General features: G+C 44.4%; 1 protein-coding gene across 1 annotated transcript in view; it reads right to left on the bottom strand.

Annotated features, from left to right (window-relative positions):
• Window positions 1–19,477, bottom strand: part of LOC106560452 (collagen alpha-1(XXIV) chain) — a 199,288-nt gene that overhangs the window by 101,023 nt on the left and 78,788 nt on the right. Inside the window, exons 15-24 of the mRNA XM_014123375.2 lie at window positions 15,365–15,418; window positions 14,584–14,628; window positions 12,415–12,468; window positions 11,716–11,769; window positions 10,206–10,259; window positions 6,765–6,818; window positions 5,878–5,931; window positions 4,859–4,903; window positions 4,531–4,584; window positions 2,409–2,453 (exon numbers count right to left, since the gene is read on the bottom strand). Of these exons, the coding sequence (XP_013978850.2) occupies window positions 2,409–2,453; window positions 4,531–4,584; window positions 4,859–4,903; window positions 5,878–5,931; window positions 6,765–6,818; window positions 10,206–10,259; window positions 11,716–11,769; window positions 12,415–12,468; window positions 14,584–14,628; window positions 15,365–15,418 (513 nt within the window). The remainder of the gene's footprint in view (window positions 1–2,408; window positions 2,454–4,530; window positions 4,585–4,858; window positions 4,904–5,877; window positions 5,932–6,764; window positions 6,819–10,205; window positions 10,260–11,715; window positions 11,770–12,414; window positions 12,469–14,583; window positions 14,629–15,364; window positions 15,419–19,477) is intronic.

The raw sequence follows: 19,477 nt of genomic DNA on the forward strand, positions 1-19,477 counted from the left end.
GTGTGTATACAGCGATATGCTTCTCAGGTGTGTGTGTGTCAGCGATATGCTTTCCCAGGTGTGTGTGTGAACAGCGGTCTGCTTTCTCAGGTGTGTGTGTATCTGCAGCGATATGCTTTCTCAGGTGTGTGTGTATACAGCGATATGCTTTCCCCAGGTGTGTGTGTGTATACAGCAGTCTGCTTTCTCAGCCCTGGGTCAGACATGTCTGAGTGGAGGTTACAAGAAGAGCAGAGCAGTCAGGGAGTGAGACTGATATCACCATAGTAAGTACTGTAGAAGAGAATTAAGACATTATCTCTGTTGTCATGTGCTACTAGTCTCTCGCTCTTCCTCTCTCTATCTCTCTCTTCGGCCCAGGTAAACCTGAGTATCGTGTGTTTCAGAGCAAACCGCAAACCTGTCAATGCCCTCAGCAGCGATTCAATTTAGAAGCATTTCATTTTTATATTGTGGGTCACCCGAAATTGGAACACTTGACGGGCCAATCTAATTTGGCCCCAAAAAATACAGCTGATCATATTATAAAAACTCCCAGTAAAAGATTGGTTCAAATGCTTTACTGGCAACATGTTGCATTAAGTGCTCTCTACGTGACACAACATTGAACACGTTCAGCCAGGAACCTCCTGACCAGGGCTAACCTGCAGTTAGCCAACCCATCGGCAGTCTCTCTCAGACCCTCCAGATTAGATTTACTTGGAAAGTGATGTAATGACGTTCATAAGAGGCTCCATGTGTTTCCAAGCTGAGGTCTTTTTTTACATGGAGCCCGAGGCTCTTCATTGGCTTCAAAGGGGTCCTAGCTAGATACAGTCTGTGGTAAATGGTTAATCCCTTTCATGTGTGCTCTCCTACGCAACACAGAGGCTGTGTCCCAAATGGCACCACATTCCCTAAATAGTGCCCATAGGGCTCTGGTCAAAATTAGTGTACTATGCAGGAAATAGGGAGCCATTTGGAAGTCCTATTCAGTGGCTGTGGCTTCCACAGCGCACACAATGCAAATACTAGCATAAAGGGACCTGACGAACACAGAGAGGCATAAGGCATTGAGATGTGACATGCATGAGAGGGTTGTGTGTGGATTTCTTGCATGGGAAAACATGTTGCTGCTTTTGTGTTGGGTGTCAAAAGACTATCTGGACCAAAAAACAACAAAAACAGACTTTTGAAACGTTGCAGTTTTGCAGTTAATTAGACCAATCCAAAGTAATAGTATTATTCCACAGATGTTTTAGAAAACTAGTCGGGTCACTGATGTTGTTCCATTACTAGTAGAGAGCCATGACGTGTTATTGATGAATGAACATAGATGACCATAGATCATTCTCATCTGGATCGTCATTGTTTATTTTCTTGAGTATTTCTACTGTAGAGATGTGCAGTGTGTATGTTTCTAAAGGCAACAACAAGAGTCCAGTTATGCAGTTAGTTTCCTTCAAGAGGGCGTTTTTTAAATGTACAAAAAAAAACATTGTCCCTGCCTCAAACAAACAAAGGCAAGCCCAAAATGAGGTAACTTCCAGAGAATATCATTCACTGGAGATCCTTATGCTGCCAATTTCTGGATAAAACACACACGTTTATTGCTAGAGAAAAACCTTCCTACCCCTCTTCCTCCTTCACCTCCCTACACTTCCTTCTCCACCTCTCTACCCCCCCTCCTCCTCCACCTCCCTATCCCCTTCTCCTCCACAACCCTACCCCTCCACCTCCCTACCCCTCCTCCTCCACACCCCTCCTCCACCTCCCTACCCTCTCCTCCTCCACCTCCCTATCCCCTTCTCCTCCTCCACAACCCTACCCCTCCTCCTCCACACCCCTCCTCAACCTCCCTAGCCTCTCCTCCTCCACCTCCCTACCCCTCCTCCTCCCTATCCCCTTCTCCTCCTCCACAACCCTCCTCCTCCACCTCCCTACCCCTCCTCCCCCACACCCCTCCTCCACCTCCCCACCCCCGCCTCCCCCTACCCCTCCTCCTCCACCTCTCTATCCCCTCCTCCTCCTTCCACCTCCCTACTCCCCCTCCACCTCCCTACCCCTCTTCTACCTCCCTACCCCTACCCCTCCTCCTCTACCTCCCTACCCCTCTTTGCCTCCATCACCTCCTCCTCTATCCTTTTCCTCCTCCCTCGCCATACTAAACCACATAAAGACCCTTACATCTCCATCACTGCACTGACTAATGAAAACCAACCACTCTGCATCTTTAGGTCTGAGAAAAGCACTATAAACATTCTACGTATGAGTACTCTGCTTTGAGACTCTTCCTATACGAGAACAGCAGGAAGTAGTGACTTAATAACTTATCCCAGACAGTCGCTGTACTGCACATTAACAAACTAAGAAGTGGTTAATCACTGACTTTGATTTCATGCATAGTCAGCAAAAAACACCAGACTCACTTGCGGTCCATTTTTTCCAATGCCGCCAAGGTCCCCGGTCTCCCCCTGAAAACCAGAACATCAAAACAAAACATTAGTACATTTTCTTCCTGTGTGTTAAGATGTTAAGATCCAGCCGATGGTCGCTCAGTCACATGATCAACAGCTTGAACACACAGGGTTTTAAATAAACAAATGATTAAAAAGCACACATGGAAATGCTCTTGATTTCTTCTGTTTCTGTTTATTTCCCTCCTGCGGGTTTCCATTATGCTCTATAACAGTCCAGGGAGAATTCCTTCTCTTTGTTAATAAGGCTCAATACATTTATTACACAACCACCTCCGCTTGAACACAAGTAGCCAACTCATTCACAAACACAGGGACTCTGACTTGCATGGCATTCAGAGGAAAACACTAAAGCGTAATCCATAGTAATAAACATCTGCCACATTGTGCAGCAGTAATAATGAAGGCACAAGGCCTTGCACTGGGTTCACACCAGTTAACTCTAATGAAGTAACGTGAAGAACACGTCTGGAATTTTGCTCTTTGTTTTAAAGAGAAAAACCTAAACAAGAAAACTAAACTAAGACCTCAAAAGTGGTAAGCGGGCCATGTCAATTAGATAGTACACTACATGACCAAAGAATGTGGACACCTGCTCGGCGAACATCTCATTCCAAAACCATGGGCATTAATATGGAGTTGGTCCCCCCTTTACTGTTATAACAGCCTCCACTCTTCTGGGAAGGCTTTCCACTAGATGTTGGAACATTGCTGCGGGGACTTGCATCTATTCAGCCACAACAGCATTAGTGAGGTCGGGCACTGATGTTGGTCGATTAGGCCTGGCTCGCAGTCGGTGTTCCAATACATTCCAAAGGTGTTCGATGGTGTTAAGGTCAGGGCTCTGTGCAGGCCAGTCAAGTTCTTCCACACCGATCTTGACAAACCATTTCTGTATGGACCTCGCTTTGTGCACAGGGGCATTGTCATGCTGAAACAGGAAAGGGCCTTCCCCAAACTGTTGCCACAAAGTGTGAAGGACAGAATCATCTAGAATGTCATTGTATTGATTTTGCATCATTGGAACTAAGGGGCCTAGCCTGAACCATGAAAAACAGCCCCATACCGTTGTTCCTTCTCCACCAAACCTTACAGTTGACACTATGCATTCGTGCAGGTAGCGTTCTCCTGGCATCCGCCAAACCCAGATTTGTCCGTTGGACTGCCAAATGGTGAGGCGTGATTCATCACTCCAGAGAACATGTTTTCACTGCTCCAGAGTCCAATGGCGGTGAGCTTTACACCACTCCAGCAAACGCTTGGCATTGCACATGGTGATCTTAGGCGCCCGGGGGAACAGTGGGCTAACTGCCTTGCTAAGGAACAGAACAACAGATAAGGCAGCCTTTCCTTTCCCCTGTGTGCAGCTGCTCGGCCATGGAAACCCATTTCATGAATGTCCGAACGAACAGTTCTTATGCTGACGTTGTTTCCAGAGGCAGTTTGGAACTCGGTAGTGAGTGTTGTAACCGAGGACAGATGATTTTTACACGACAAGCGCTTCAGCACTCTGCAGTCCCGTTCGGTGAGCTTGTGTGGCCTACCACTTCGCGGCGGAGCCGTCGTTGCTCCTAGACGTTTCCACTTCCCAATAACAGAACTTACAGTTGACCGGGGCAGCTCTAGCAAGTCATACATTTTACAAATTGACTTGTTGGAAAGGTGGCATCCTATGAAGGTGTCACGTTGAAAGTCACTGAGTTCTTCAGTAAGCCCATTCTACTGCTAATGTTTGTCTATGGAGATTGCATGGCTGTGCACTCGATTTTATACACCTGTTAGAAACAGGTGTGATTGAAATAGCCAAACCCACTAATTTGAAGGGGTGTCCACATACTTTTGTATATATAATGTTAGTTTTCATTCCTACTACCCTGGTTATATTGCTCACTGTTATGGAATTATTCTGGACAGTTAGCTTATGATTAGACACAACACCAAGGGAAAGAGCTGGTTACACACACACTGGACCATATCTGCAAATGGACCTTATCGACTGACACTGTGTTAGTTGTTTTTCTAAACAGTCCAATACAGCATACGTACAGTATGCAAGCTGATAGTAACTTCTTACCTTCAGTCCCTCAGGTCCAGGTTCCCCTATGTAGCCTTTCCTTCCAACTCTCCCCTGTAGAGAAACACACACACACACACACACACACACACACACACACACACACACACACACACACACACACACACACACACACACACACACACACACACACACACACACACACACACACACATTACAGGATGCATCAGCTTTTCATGTTTTATCACATCTCATCTGTGTCACTTCATGATGAAACACCAGGAAATGGGTGGAGATGGAGACCAACAGGAAAACATGCAGGTTGTGTATCTGCAGTGTGATTTGAAGGGGGGCTGGAGACACTTACAGTGGTGCCAGGGCCGCCAAGTGGGCCAAGGTGTCCCTCATCACCCTGGAAATACACAGTAAAACAGGTCAACACAGTGCAATGCATCATATACAGCTGGATTTGGGGACCTGGTAACATCACTGGGCACTGGCAGTAACACTAGCTAGCTGTGTGTGTGAGTACTCTCATCGATCACTGTGTTCTCCCTAGCAGAGTGACCTGGATGTTTCTCTCTATGTCCACACTGCCTGAAGGAGAGCTTGATGATTCCAATGATTAGCATGTATGATGTTCTGCTTTGAGACATTTTCTCTGATCAGCTTAAGGGAAAGTTATTAATGCTATAGTGATTGAACTCTACAGCATTTTCTTGCAGGCTATGCAATAAGACTCCGTGCCAGGAAAGAGAGTGAGAGAGAGATTGAGGGGCCTCCCAACTTGGTACCACAGTTGAGTTGGGTGCCAATACCGTAACACTAGCACAATGGAAAAGTGTACGTACCGCACACACTGTACTGTACACACTGTACTGTACACACTGTACTGTACACACTGTACTGCACACACTGTACTGTACACACTGTACTGCACACACTGTACTGTACACACTGTACTGCACACACTGTACTGTACACACTGTACTGTACACACTGTACTGTACACACTGCCAAGGCTTCTGTTCTTATTTTCCACTGCTGCCTGGAAAGCCCTGGAGTCTGCCTTGTTTTTGATTAGCACCCAGTGATGAATCATGACGGTATACAGTACAGTGGAACATGCCCTGGGACCTGGAATCACTCTACAGCTCTACATAGTGCTCCACATAGCCTGAACGTAATGTAGCAATGCCAACCGCCTCAACTCTGGTTACAGGTTCAACTGTATGTATAAACGGAGAATCTGTTTTGTAATCAAATGCAAACTAAATATTGTTAGCTTCCTGCATGTTCAGTTGTGTCTGCAGTATTCTGAGTATGATGTACAGTAGTTTAGTGGTTCTCACCCACAAGCTACAAGTTCTTGATAATGTCTCTTACCTCTGTTCCTTTTGGCCCTGGGGGTCCCTGTGGCCCTCTGGCACCTAGGAGTCCCTGCAACAGAGCAGGATACATGGTATGTCATACAAAACAGATGTGTTGCTATTATCGAAAACACACAAATGAATCCTCAGGAGTGGAAGATGCACTGAGGATCAGGGGTTGGAACCGGTTCAGGGAACAGAACAGCGGAAAATAAATTCATTTTTCAAGGAACAGAATCAGAACTGGGAACAAAAATGATCTACTGTAAATTGTTTCGGAACAAAACCATTATTTTAAAATCATGGGAACCGGTTAATTATGTACCACAAAAAACAGAGCAAAGCGCCTATGCAAAGCCCTCACTCTGTCACTCAGAAAGGTAATCCTGCGTCTGCCTTCCTTCCTTCCTTCCTTCCTTCCTTCCTTCCTTCCTTCCTTCCTTCCTTCCTTCCTTCCTTCCTTCCTTCCTTCCTTCCTTCCTTCCTTCCTTCCTTCCTTCCTTCCTTCCTTCCTTCCTTCCTTCCTTCCTTCCTTCCTTCCTGTCTGTCTGTCTGTCTGTCTGTCTGTCTGTCTGTTGTATGCCTGCCTGCCGTCCGTCCGTCCGTCCGTCTGTCTGCCTGCTGAAAATCTTGTCAATGTGTAGGCTACCTGCCCCTCCCCTCTGAAGCATAGCCTACCGCAGCCTAATGTCGAGCTTAATATAAAACCTGTATATATTTCAGAGGTTTAAAAACTGGTACTTTTTTGGGGTTCCAACCAGTTCAAAATTTTATTTTGCAGGTCAGAACAGTGGAACCGAACAAAAAAATGTTTGGTTCTGTTCAGAACAAAAAAATAATAATTTTGGTTCGAACCCCTGCTGATTAAGCATTTTGAGTTGAGTTGTGGAAACAGTGCTTTACCTTAGGTCCAGGAGGGCCGTTGGGACCTGGCACACCGATGTCTCCAGGAAAACCCTGAGAAATGAAACAGGATGAAATACAATAAAAGAGTTATAATGAACCACCTGGTTCTTTGACGACATCATTAATCAGAAGACAGATGTGATCATATAGGTTTGATGCCACATCTAACATGACACACTCCTGAACACACCTGAATGTATTCAGTTACTTTATATTCATTCTATTACATTATACTTTCTTTAGATATGTGTGTACAGAAAGGGAGTGGAGGATTATCTACATATATATGCTTGTATATTGCTATATCTGTGTCAGGGTCAGACCCACACTGCCCCTCTTTTCTAAAAAAATACTTTATGGATTAACAATGATGAGAACAGAGAGCACACTGACCCCTCTGTAAGACGGGTAGGCAAGGTCAATACATCTGTATCTAAAGAGTGACTGGGCCTAGCTATGTTATATGAACCTGATGTAAAGGGGGTGATGGATAGAGATGTTGGCTGAAGACTGTCAGACACACCTGTCTCAGCATGGCATGGCCGGCTCAATTAAAACAGGGGATGGGGAGGGGGAAAGATGTAGGAGTGTTGGTGTGGGGAGAGGGTGAGGGTGAGGGGGAGAAAGGGAGGAAAGTTGGTGGGGGAGAGTGGGAGGGAGAAGGAGAGGGTGAGAGGGGGAGAGAGGGAGAGTGGGAGGAGAGTTGGTGGAGGAGAGGAGGAGAGGGAGAAGGGGAGGAGAGAGGGGGAGAGAGGGAGAAAGGGGGAGAGAGGGAGAGTGGGTGGAGAGTTGGTGGGGAGAGGAGGAGAGGGAGAAGGAGAGGGTGAGAGGGGGAGAGTTGGTGGGGGAAAGGAGGAGAGGGAGGAGAAGGGGAGAGTTGGTGGGGGAGAGGAGGAGAGGTGGAGAGTTGGTAGGGAGAGGAGGAGAAGGAGGAGAAGGGGAAGAGTTGGTGGGGAGAGGAGGAGAAGGAGGAGAGGGGGAGAGTTGGTGGGGAGAGGAGGAGAAGGAGGAGAGGGGGAGAGTTGGTGGAGGAGAGGGAGAAGGAGAGGGGGAGAGGAGGAGAGGGAGAAAGGGGGAGAGAAAGCTATGGAGATCTATCAGGTTTACAGATGTGGTGTTTTAACAGGGCCAAAAAGAGTCAAATGGAGTGAACCTTTCTGGGCTCTTTGATCTTGACAAGGCAACAAACAGTTAACCAGCATAAAGTAGAGCTACAACATTTATAGGACGGATGGTAAAACAAGTGAGACATTGTTAGATTCAGTTTGATAAAAACTTAAAAGACATCTAGTCTGTGAGTCACATGATGTGCACACACCGAGAACATAACAGGATACGTTTGGATTAGTTTGACTTTCCAAATCCTATATATTCCTATCTATGGTCTCCTGCTATCCTGCTGTCTTGTAGATCTGCTAGATTGGGAATAAATCAGAACCAATGTGACACAGGGATGAAGGAAAGCTTACTGTATGTACTTTATTTCTGTGGTGGGTTTAAGGAGTGTTATCAATGTATATCTGTGGTGGGTTTAAGGAGTGTTATCAATGTATATCTGTGGTGGGTTTAAGGAGTGTTATCAATGTATATATGTGGTGGGTTTAAGGAGTGTTATCAATGTATATCTGTGGTGGGTTTAAGGAGTGTTATCAATGTATATCTGTGGTGGGTTTAAGGAGTGTTATCAATGTATATCTGTGGTGGGTTTAAGGAGTGTTATCAATGTATATCTGTGGTGGGTTTAAGGAGTGTTATCAATGTATATCTGTGGTGGGTTTAAGGAGTGTTATCAATGTATATATGTGGTGGGTTTATGGAGTGTTATCAATGTATATATGTGGTGGGTTTATGGAGTGTTATCAATGTATATATGTGGTGGGTTTATGGAGTGTTATCAATGTATATCTGTGGTGGGTTTATGGAGTGTTATCAATGTATATATGTGGTGGGTTTAAGGAGTGTTATCAATGTATATATGTGGTGGGTTTATGGAGTGTTATCAATGTATATCTGTGGTGGGTTTAAGGAGTGTTATCAATGTATATCTGTGGTGGGTTTAAGGAGTGTTATCAATGTATATCTGTGGTGGGTTTAAGGAGTGTTATCAATGTATATCTGTGGTGGGTTTAAGGAGTGTTATCAATGTATATCTGTGGTGGGTTTAAGGAGTGTTATCAATGTATATCTGTGGTGGGTTTAAGGAGTGTTATCAATGTATATCTGTGGTGGGTTTAAGGAGTGTTATCAATGTATATCTGTGGTGGGTTTAAGGAGTGTTATCAATGTATATCTGTGGTGGGTTTAAGGAGTGTTATCAATCTATATCTGTGGTGGGTTTAAGGAGTGTTATCAATGTATATCTGTGGTGGGTTTAAGGAGTGCTATCGATGTATTTCGCAGATGGTTCAGTTTGCTTGGTGTGTGTATCCTGTCCTCTCAAGTTGGACTCTGTCCCCCAAGTTCACGACCTTATCTCAAGTGTTTAGCATTCATTCAACACAGGAGAGTGGCTGACCTGGGGTTGGGAGGGAGGCAGCAGCCGTAGAGATACTATAGATAGTGAGCAGCAATAAAGAGGCAGTCTAAAGCACTACTCTGGACCTGTGCCCATGATGGTTTTAGTTCCTTACTGTGTCTTCTCTGTTAGCTTATCTACTGTTTACATGTGTCTGTCTCATGGACCAGGACAGGAGTTTAACATGATCTAGGGTTGGGAGGGAGGCAGCAGCCATAGAGATAGATACTGAGCAGTCATAAAAAGCACTATGAGGCATTACACTGGACCTGGACCCGTGGCTTCTACACACTGTCTCACCTGGTTGTGACAACCTGTGATCAACTAAAAAGATAGATGCCATACAAAGGCACTATACGGCTATAACTATAGTTAATATAGACCAGTGCCCATGTTGCTTTTACACACTGTCTAATCAGAGGGTAAAGATAAAGAGTGATGTGGGGTTGATCGGGTTTTATGGTGTTAGTGTAGTGATAGTGTGTATTAGTTTACACCCTGACCCCAGACAGAATACAGGTAGTAGAGCAGATCGCCTCAGACAGTCTCAGGGCGGTTTCTCTATCCCATCTCTGCCACCAATTTCCCTCTGGGACAATACATTTCAAACTTGAACTTGAAAAGATCTCTGGCAAGTAATAGGACAGGGATACAATATGGTCCCAACAGAACTAGAATTTGAACTTGACTATAACAACAGTGTGTAGGAACAAACTCTTAGATCAGGACGATATGTTTTAGTGATTGGTTCAGTTTGCATGGTTTACTTGTTTGACCATGTATAGCACTATATGACAGAGGTTTATGACATCATTTGATGACATCATATTGAGCTGTATCAGTAGCTCAATGACCATTAAAGCGAAAGAAACATAATAGCAGACATTTAACAGAGTGTGGCTTTAATGATGTCAGTGTTTTACCTCAGGTCCTAGTGGGCCAGGAGATCCCTGCGGTCCGATCTCACCCATTTTACCCTGTCAGAGCAGAGAGACATTAAACATTTTAAAAAGCACATGTATATCTGAGTTATCCGGTTGCAGGTGCGTGGGAATAATGTGATAACTTAAAACAAAAGAGAAATCCGCACACTTCCCTTGTCCGAATTACTTATTTTATTAAAGCTTTAAGTGATAGGAGCAAGAGCAGTGTGCAGGTTTCTCTTCTGTTTGAATTTAGAGCAAAGACGCATGAAAACATCAACACAAAGTGGTAACATCAATGCCAAGCATCTCTCTCTTTTCTTCTCTCTCACTCTCACAGACAGCCACACATGCATAACGTACTGTATATTATATACACAAACAGACAGCCACACATGCATAACGTACTGTATATTATATACACAAACAGACAGCCACACATGCATAACGTACTGTATATTATATACACAAACAGACAGCCACACATGCATAACGTACTGTATATTATATACACAAACAGACAGCCACACATGCATAACGTACTGTATATTATATACACAAACAGACAGCCACACATGCATAACGTACTGTATATTATATACACAAACAGACAGCCACACATGCATAACGTACTGTATATTATATACACAAACAGACAGCCACACATGCATAACGTACTGTATATTATATACACAAACAGACATTCATACATGCATAACGTACTGTATATTATATACACAAACAGACAGCCACACATGCATAACGTACTGTATATTATATACACAAACAGACAGCCACACATGCATAACGTACTGTATATTATATACACAAACAGACATTCATACATGCATAACGTACTGTATATTATATACACAAACAGACAGCCACACATGCATAACGTACTGTATATTATATACACAAACAGACAGCCACACATGCATAACGTACTGTATATTATATACACAAACAGACAGCCACACATGCATAACGTACTGTATATTATATACACAAACAGCATGAGGTAGATAAAGGATTGGCACTCAAAGCGTCAGTAGTGAGTTTTCACTCTATTTGACAGTTGCCAGTGTTTCTAAGGAGGCAGGCAAGCTGTGTGTGGTTGGTATTGTGTTGTCAAAACAAATATTAATATGGTCTTTATGTGATGTTACAGGGATTGACTGCCTGGCGTCTATAGAATTAAAGTCTACGGTTGATCACATAACGTCCTGTATATTATATACACAAAAAGAGACCCACACACAGGTGCTATAAATATGTTGTGTGAATTTGTCCTCATAGTTTCCCTGCAGGATGGTTTAGTTTCAGGCAGCTACAGTATATGGGCTGTTAGTAACAAAGTGCAGGTATTTAAAGTCTAAAAGGTACAGGGTGTTTACTGGGGTTATTCCATTAATTAAGTGCCAGTCTAATGGGTTAAAATGAGAAACACATATACACACACACATATACACACACACACATACACACCACACACAAACACACTACGTACAGGTGGACCTGGTTTCCCACGGAGTCCAGGAGATCCAGACAAGCCAGCAGCACCCTGGGAGTACAAACAGAAAAACACTTGTTTATTCTCCTATTCTCTCCATCACTCATTATATCACTCCCTTTTGAGTGTGTGTGTGTGTGTGTGTGTGTGTGTGTGTGTGTGTGTGTGTGTGTGTGTGTGTGTGTGTGTGTGTGTGTGTGTGTGTGCGTGCATGCTTACGTGTGTGTGTGTGTGCATAAGGGTGTGTGTGTGTGGGGGGTGTGTGTGTGTGTGTGTGCGTGCGGGTGTGTGTGTGTGTCGTACATAAGGGTGTGTGTGTGTGTGTGTGTGTGTGTGTTGTACAATGCAACAGGGACCTGAGAGTGTTTAGTCTAACTGTCAGCTCTCTGACAAGCAGCGCTGAGATTTATCATCTCCATCTGTATGTGTATTTATCATCAACGTACAGTAGCTTCATATCCATATTGCATGTGCTGAACCCAACCTTAGCCTTCTATCGTTGCCTATACATCTGCTATACATGTTTGGGATGCTAAGAGTTGGTTACAGCACTGCATACAGTATGTGTTTGAAACTAGCATCACAGCCGTGTTGACTGAGAAAAGACCCCTATGATGCATCTGGAGAATGTCCTGCTCATGATAAAAACAAATCAATGAATTATTCAGACTGATGGGAAATGTGTTGCGGTCCTACCTTGTCACCTTGGTAACCCATCTCTCCCGGTTCACCCCTTAGTCCAGGTTCGCCCTGAATGTTACAGCGTCACACAGAGATATAATACAACCACCCTGCTTACATCAGAGGACAGCGTTAACAACAAAACAATACAATCACACTGAGGACACACAGTTTCCCCACCCCTGTTATGAGTGAGTGACATGTCTCTATCTAACCCATCCCATAGAAGATATATCAATCAATAGTCAAGCAGCATTCAAGACCAACAGTTTGATGGAGGAACTGTGTAATTGTTAGGAAAGTAAAACAAACTTAAACAGTTGTACTACAGAGTTGGAATGGGGAAACATTTAGCAAGGATTTACACAACGCATTTCGATTTCTCATAGTAATAGCTACTGTACATTGACTACTGGCATGTACAATACCAGTCAAAAGTTTGCACACACCTACTCATTCAAGGGTTGTTCTTTATTTTTACTATTTTCTACATTGTAGAATAATAGTGAAGACATCAAAACTATGAAATAACACATATGGAATCACATAGCAACCAAAAAAGTGTTAAACAAATCAAAATATATTTTATATTTGAGATTCTTCAAAGTAGTCACCATTTGCCTTGATGACAGCTTTGCACACTCTTGGCATTCTCTAAACCAGTTTCACCTGGAATGATTTTCCAACAGTCTTGAAGGAGTTCCCACATATGCTGAGCCCTTGTTTGCTGCTTTTCCTTCACTCTGCGGTCCAATTCATCCCAAACCATCTCAATTGGCTTGAGGTCGGGTGGTTGTGGGGGCCAGGTCATCTGATGCAGCACTCCATCACTCTCCTTATTGATCAAATAGCCCTTACACAGCCTAGAGGTGGGTTGAGTCATTGTCCTGTTGAAAAACAAATGATTGTCCCACTAAGCGCCAACCAGATGGGATGGCGTATCACTGCAGAATGCTTTGGTAGTCATGCTGGTTAAGTGTGCCTTGAATTCTAAATAAATCACAGACAGTGTCACCAGCAAAGCACCCCCACACATCACACCTCCTCCTCCATGCTTCACAGTGGGAATCACACATGCGGAGATCATCTGTTTACTTACTCTGCGTCTCACAAAGACATGGCAGTTGGAACCAAAAATCTCAAATTTGGACTCATCAGTCCAAAGGACAGATTTCTACCAGTCTAATGTCCATTGTTTGTGTCTCTTGGCCCAAGCAAGTCTCTTCTACTTAATGGTGTCCTTTAGTAGTGGTTTCTTTGCAGCAATTCGACCATGAAGGCCTGATTCACGTAGTCTTCTCTGAACAGTTGATGTTGAGATGTGTCTGTTACTTAAACTCTGTGAAGCATTTATTTGGGCTGCAATTTCTGAGGCTGGTAATTCTAATAAACGTATCCTCTGCAGCACAGGTAACTCTGGGTCTTCCATTCATGTGGCGGTCCTCAGAAGTGCCAGTGTCATCATAGCGCTTGATGGTTTTTGCAACTACACTTGAAGAAATGTTCAACGTTCTTTACATTTTCCAGATTGACTGACCTTCATGTCTTGAAGTAATGATGGACTGTCGTTTCTCTTTGCTTATTTGAGCTGTTCTTGCCATAATATGGACTTGGTCTTTTACTAAATAGGGCTATCTTCTGTATACCACACCTACCTTGTCACAACACAACTGATTGGCTCAAACGCATTAAGAAAGAAATTACACAAATTAACTTTTAACAAGGCACACCTGTTAATTGGGTTTCTGTATTACACTTTGTGACATCGGCTGATGTAAAAAGGATTTATAAATTAATTTGATTGATTGATTGATTGATCGAATTGAAATGCATTCCAGGTGACTACCTCATGAAGCTGGTTGAGAGAATGCAAAAAGTGTGCAAAGCTGTCATTAAGGCAAAGGTTGGCTACTTTGAAGAATCTCAAATCTCAAATATATTTAGATTTGTTCAACACTTTTTTGTTTACTACATGATTCCATGTGTTATTTCATAGTTTTCATAGTAGGTGTGTCCACATTTTTGACTGGTACTGTACGTGCATATCAAATAATCATTCCTCTGTTCAGCTACTCCCATCCTATCCCATCATCCTCCCCAAGTACTGGACACAGATCCCACTCATACACACATTGGACTAAGACATTCCCAGATACACTACAATAATATAAATATTTAGATCACCTTATCACCTTTCAATCCAGGCAGCCCCGCTTTTCCCGCCAGGCCCTGTCAGAGAGAGAACAAGAGAGGAGGGACTCCTCAGTGGCAGCCATTTTGAAAAGAGGTCAGACAGAGGAAGATACAGAGGCTGGTATAAGAAATGACTTGCTGGGGAGGAGAGGATAAGAGGAGAGAAGAGAAGAGGAGAGGGAAGAGGAGGAGAGGAGAGGAGAGGAGAGGAGAGGAGAGGAGAGGAGAGGAGAGGAGAGGAGAGGAGAGGAGAGGAGAGGAGAGGAGAGGAGAGGAGAGGAGAGGAGAGGAGAGGAGAGGAGAGGAGAGGAGAGGAGAGGAGAGGAGAGGAGAGAAAGAATAGGAGAGATGAGGAGAGTATAGGTGAGGAGGAAAGAAAAGGAGAGGAGAGAGGAGATGAGAGAGGAGGATAGGAGAGGAGAGCCTTCCCTGTAGCTCAGTTGGTAGAGCATGGTGTTTGCAACACCAGGGTTGTGGGTTCGATTCCCACGGGGGGCCAGCACAGAAAAAAATGTATGAAATTGTATGAAATGTATGCATTCACTACTGTAAGTCGCTCTGGATAAGAGCGTCTGCTAAATGACTAAAATGTAAATGTAAAAAAATGAGAGGAGAGAGAAGGAGAGGAGAGTACAGAGGAGGAGAGGATACGAGAGGAGTGAGGAGAGGAGTTGAGGAAATGAGAGAGGAGGAGAGGATAGAGGAGGAGAGGAAGAGAGGAGGAGAGAGAAGGAGAGGGGATGAGAGGGGAGAGAGGAGGGTCTATAGTTACCATAGTTCCCACTATGCCAGTCAGTCCTCGCTGTCCCTCAGGTCCTGGGTCTCCCTGTAGAGAGAAGGAGCAGTAGGGTAAGATACAATACACACACACACACACACACACATGAAGTATACAGTATATATTATACATGCTCTGTTTTATGGGGACAGATTTTGAAGGACGTGTTTCACAGGATTATTTTGACACATGCATTCCTGTGAGCCAACACCTAGCTATGATGACTTCCAAGCTGTTCCTGTGCTGACACTAAAGCGTCCGTTTGGGGTTAGGCCGTCCATCCGAGCGGACGCAGGACAGGAACATCACATCTAATCAGCTGCGACACGGAAATGGTAGGAGTGACCGGACACTGTGCTGCTGAACAAGGAGTCTTCTATTGCAGGCAGGCAGTGAAAGAGACACCTACTGTACTGTATGTTACATTACATTACATTTAAGTCATTTAGCAGACGCTCTTATCCAGAGCGACTTACAAAATGGTGCATTCACCTTATGATATCCAGTGGAACAACCACTTTACAATAGTGCATCTAAATCTTTTAAGGGGGGGGGGTTAGAAGGATTACTTTATCCTATCCTAGGTATTCCTTAAAGAGGTGGGGTTTCAGGTGTCTCCGGAAGGTGGTGATTGACTCCGCTGTCCTGGCGTCGTGAGGGAGCTTGTTCCACCATTGGGGTGCCAGAGCAGCGAACAGTTTTGACTGGGCTGAGCGGGAACTGTGCTTCCTCAGAGGTAGGGGGGCCAGCAGGCCAGTGGTGGATGAACGCAGTGCCCTTGTTTGGGTGTAGGGCCTGATCAGAGCCTGAAGGTATGGAGGTGCCGTTCCCTTCACAGCTCCGTAGGCAATCACCATGGTCTTGTAGCGGATGCGAGCTTCAACTGGAAGCCAGTGGAGAGAGCGGAGGAGCGGGGTGACGTGAGAGAACTTGGGAAGGTTGAACACCAGACGGGCTGCGGCGTTCTGGATGAGTTGTAGGGGTTTAATGGCACAGGCAGGGAGCCCAGCCAACAGCGAGTTGCAGTAATCCAGACGGGAGATGACAAGTGCCTGGATTAGGACCTGCGCCGCTTCCTGTGTGAGGCAGGGTCGTACTCTGCGAATGTTGTAGAGCATGAACCTACAGGATCGGGTCACCGCCTTGATGTTAGTGGAGAACGACAGGGTGTTGTCCAGGATCACGCCAAGGTTCTTAGCACTCTGGGAGGAGGACACAAGGGAGTTGTCAACCGTGATGGCGAGATCATGGAACGGGCAGTCCTTCCCCGGGAGGAAGAGCAGCTCCGTCTTGCCGAGGTTCAGCTTGTTCTTTAGCACCGCACGGTTCATGATTCATTATTATTAGAATTATGGTTCTAATCATTGTAATTACATTGACTTTGATAATTATGATGAGGAAGATCATGATGATGTTGTGTGCCCTCTCTCCCATTCCGCAGACTGATGTAGCAGGTTCTCTGTGGAAGTGTAGTGTGGGACAGAGGGTCAGTTCTGTATGTGGTTCCATGTGTTCCATGTTTACCGGTGTGGGTCTGTTTCCCATTACTGTGCTTTGAGGGGACTATCACCAGCACCCCCTCACCAGAGCCAGCCTGTACACCTGAACAGAGACCTCCGCCTCCTGCTGCTTAACCTCTACAACAGATTTCGTCAGCCACTGTCACGGAAGCCATTAAGGGTTGTTCACATTGTAAAACATGAGGAGTACCTTGGTAAATCATGACTTGTATGAAGCCTACATAGAACAGTTACTATAAGATCAGCTGAGGATCAATTAGTGAAAGCAGTTGTAAAACATGGAGTGGATTGTTAAATCATCTGTTGTATTTATGGAGACTACAGAATAACAGATAAGAGCAGCTGAGGATTCATAATTGAAAGCAGCTGTGCTTCTCCATTAACGACATCTTTGTTCTACATGTTCTCCAATTATTTCACCAGACATAGTGTAGGCTGTCAGTAGTTTGTTTGAAATAGCTATTTTTCCTTACAACTCATCTTATGGTCAGAGGCCACATGATAAATAGTTCCCCAGTTCTCGCACCAGCTGTGCATTCTCCCATCACAAGGATCATTAAACCATGACAATCAGTAAAATATTATACACAATCGATGGCAAACCAGAAGACAACCAAGTCTGTCTGTCAAACACCAAGCAGATCTGATCCTCATGGCTGTTCTTTAGGGTCTAGCAGCATTCAGGCTCACTGCCACGACTTTGTTTATAAAGAAGCTCTCCAGAATTAGGTCACAATGCTTCAAGTAAAAATCTAGGAAAAAATATGCAGCAACAAGAGTTTTGGAACAGAGCACAGAACAGGAGGCGTGAGGAAAGAACGGAGGCTAGACAGGGTCTGGCCTGCATGTCTGTCTCCTGTCTGTCTCTCTCTCTGCCTCCTGCATAAGGTTGGGGTGAGGTTGAAGTGGGGGGTTGTGGTGAGGTTAGAGAGATGGATATCAATCACCTGAGGAGATGCCACCAATTGGTTTGAAATGTGAATTTGAAAGACTTCCTCATGGCGCGGGATGCAGACAGGGTGACATGAGGAATCGGTCGCCACGGCCACACTAGCCAGGTTCCTCTCACATTAATGATGGCTGGAGGACATGTGTGATTCCAATTCCAGCGTGACGGAAGTGTCCCACATTCATAGAGCTGAATTCATATTTATCTCTGCAGCGGAACCTACTTTCTCTGGGGCAAAGTGTCTGATGTAACAGAGTCCAGTACCGACAGCCATTACTGTAGGCACACTACGGTCATCATTTAAACAAACCACCTATAACTTATAAGGCTTTATAGAGCCTTCGTAGAGTATTTGTAAGCAGTTGAAGTTGGAAGTTTACATACACCTTAGCCAAATACATTTAAACTCAGTTTTTCACAATTCCTGACATTTAATCCTAGTAAAAATTCTGTCTTAGGTCAGTTAGGATCACCAATTTATTTTAAGAATGTGAAATGTCAGAATAATAGTAGAGAGAATTATTTATTTCAGCTTTAATTTCTTTCATCACATTCCCAGTGGGTCAGAAGTTTACATACGCTCAATTAGTATATCGTAGCATTGCCTTTAAATTGTTTAACTTCGGTCATACATTTTGGGTAGCCTTCCACAAGCTTCCCACAATAAGTTGGGTGAATTTTGGCCCATTCCTCCTGACAGAGCTGGTGTAACTGAGTCAGGTTTGAAGGCCTCCTTGCTCGCACATGCTTTTTCAGTTCTGCCCACACATTTTCTATGGGATTGAAGTCAGGGCTTTGTGATGGCCACTCCAATACCTTGACTTTATTGTCCTTAAGCCATTTTGCTACAACTTTGGAAGTATGCTTGGGGTCATTGTCCATTTGGAAGACCCATTTGCGACCAAGCTTTAACTTCCTGACTGATGTCTTGAGACTTGCTTCAATATATCCACATTATTTTTTGTCCTCATGATGCCATCTATTTTGTGAAGTCCACCAGTCCCTCCTGCAGCAAAGCACCCCCACAACATGATGCTGCCACCCCCCGTGTTTCACGGTTGGGATGGTGTTCTTCGGCTTGCAAGTCTCCCCCTTTTTCCTCCAAAAATCACGATGGTCATTATGGCCAAACAGTTCTATTTTTGTTTCATCAGACCAGAGGACATTTCTCCAAAAAGTACGATCTTTGTCCCCTTGTGCAGTTGCGAACTGTAGTCTGGCTTTTTTATGGCGGTTTTGGAGCAGTGGCTTCTTCCTTGCTGAGCGGCCTTTCAGGTTATGTCGATATAGGACTCGTTTCACTGTGGATATAGATACTTTTGTACCTGTTTCCTCCAGCATCTTCACAAGGTCCTTTGCTGTTGTTCTGTGATTTATTTGCACTTTTCACACCAAAGTACATTCATCTCTAGGAGACAGAACGCGTCTCCTTCCTGAGCGGTATGACGGCTGCGTGGTCCCATGGTGTTTATACTTGCATACTATTGTTTGTACAGATGAACGTGGTACCTTCAGGCATTTGGAAATTGCTCCCAAGGATGAACCAGACTTGTGGAGGTCTTCAATATTTTTTCTGAGGTCTTGACTGATTTCTTTTGATTTTCCCATGATGTCAAACAAAGAGGCACTGAGTTTGAA

Source organism: Salmo salar, chromosome ssa10 (genome assembly GCF_905237065.1).
Source record: "Salmo salar chromosome ssa10, Ssal_v3.1, whole genome shotgun sequence".
In the NCBI taxonomy this organism is placed as follows: domain Eukaryota; kingdom Metazoa; phylum Chordata; class Actinopteri; order Salmoniformes; family Salmonidae; genus Salmo; species Salmo salar.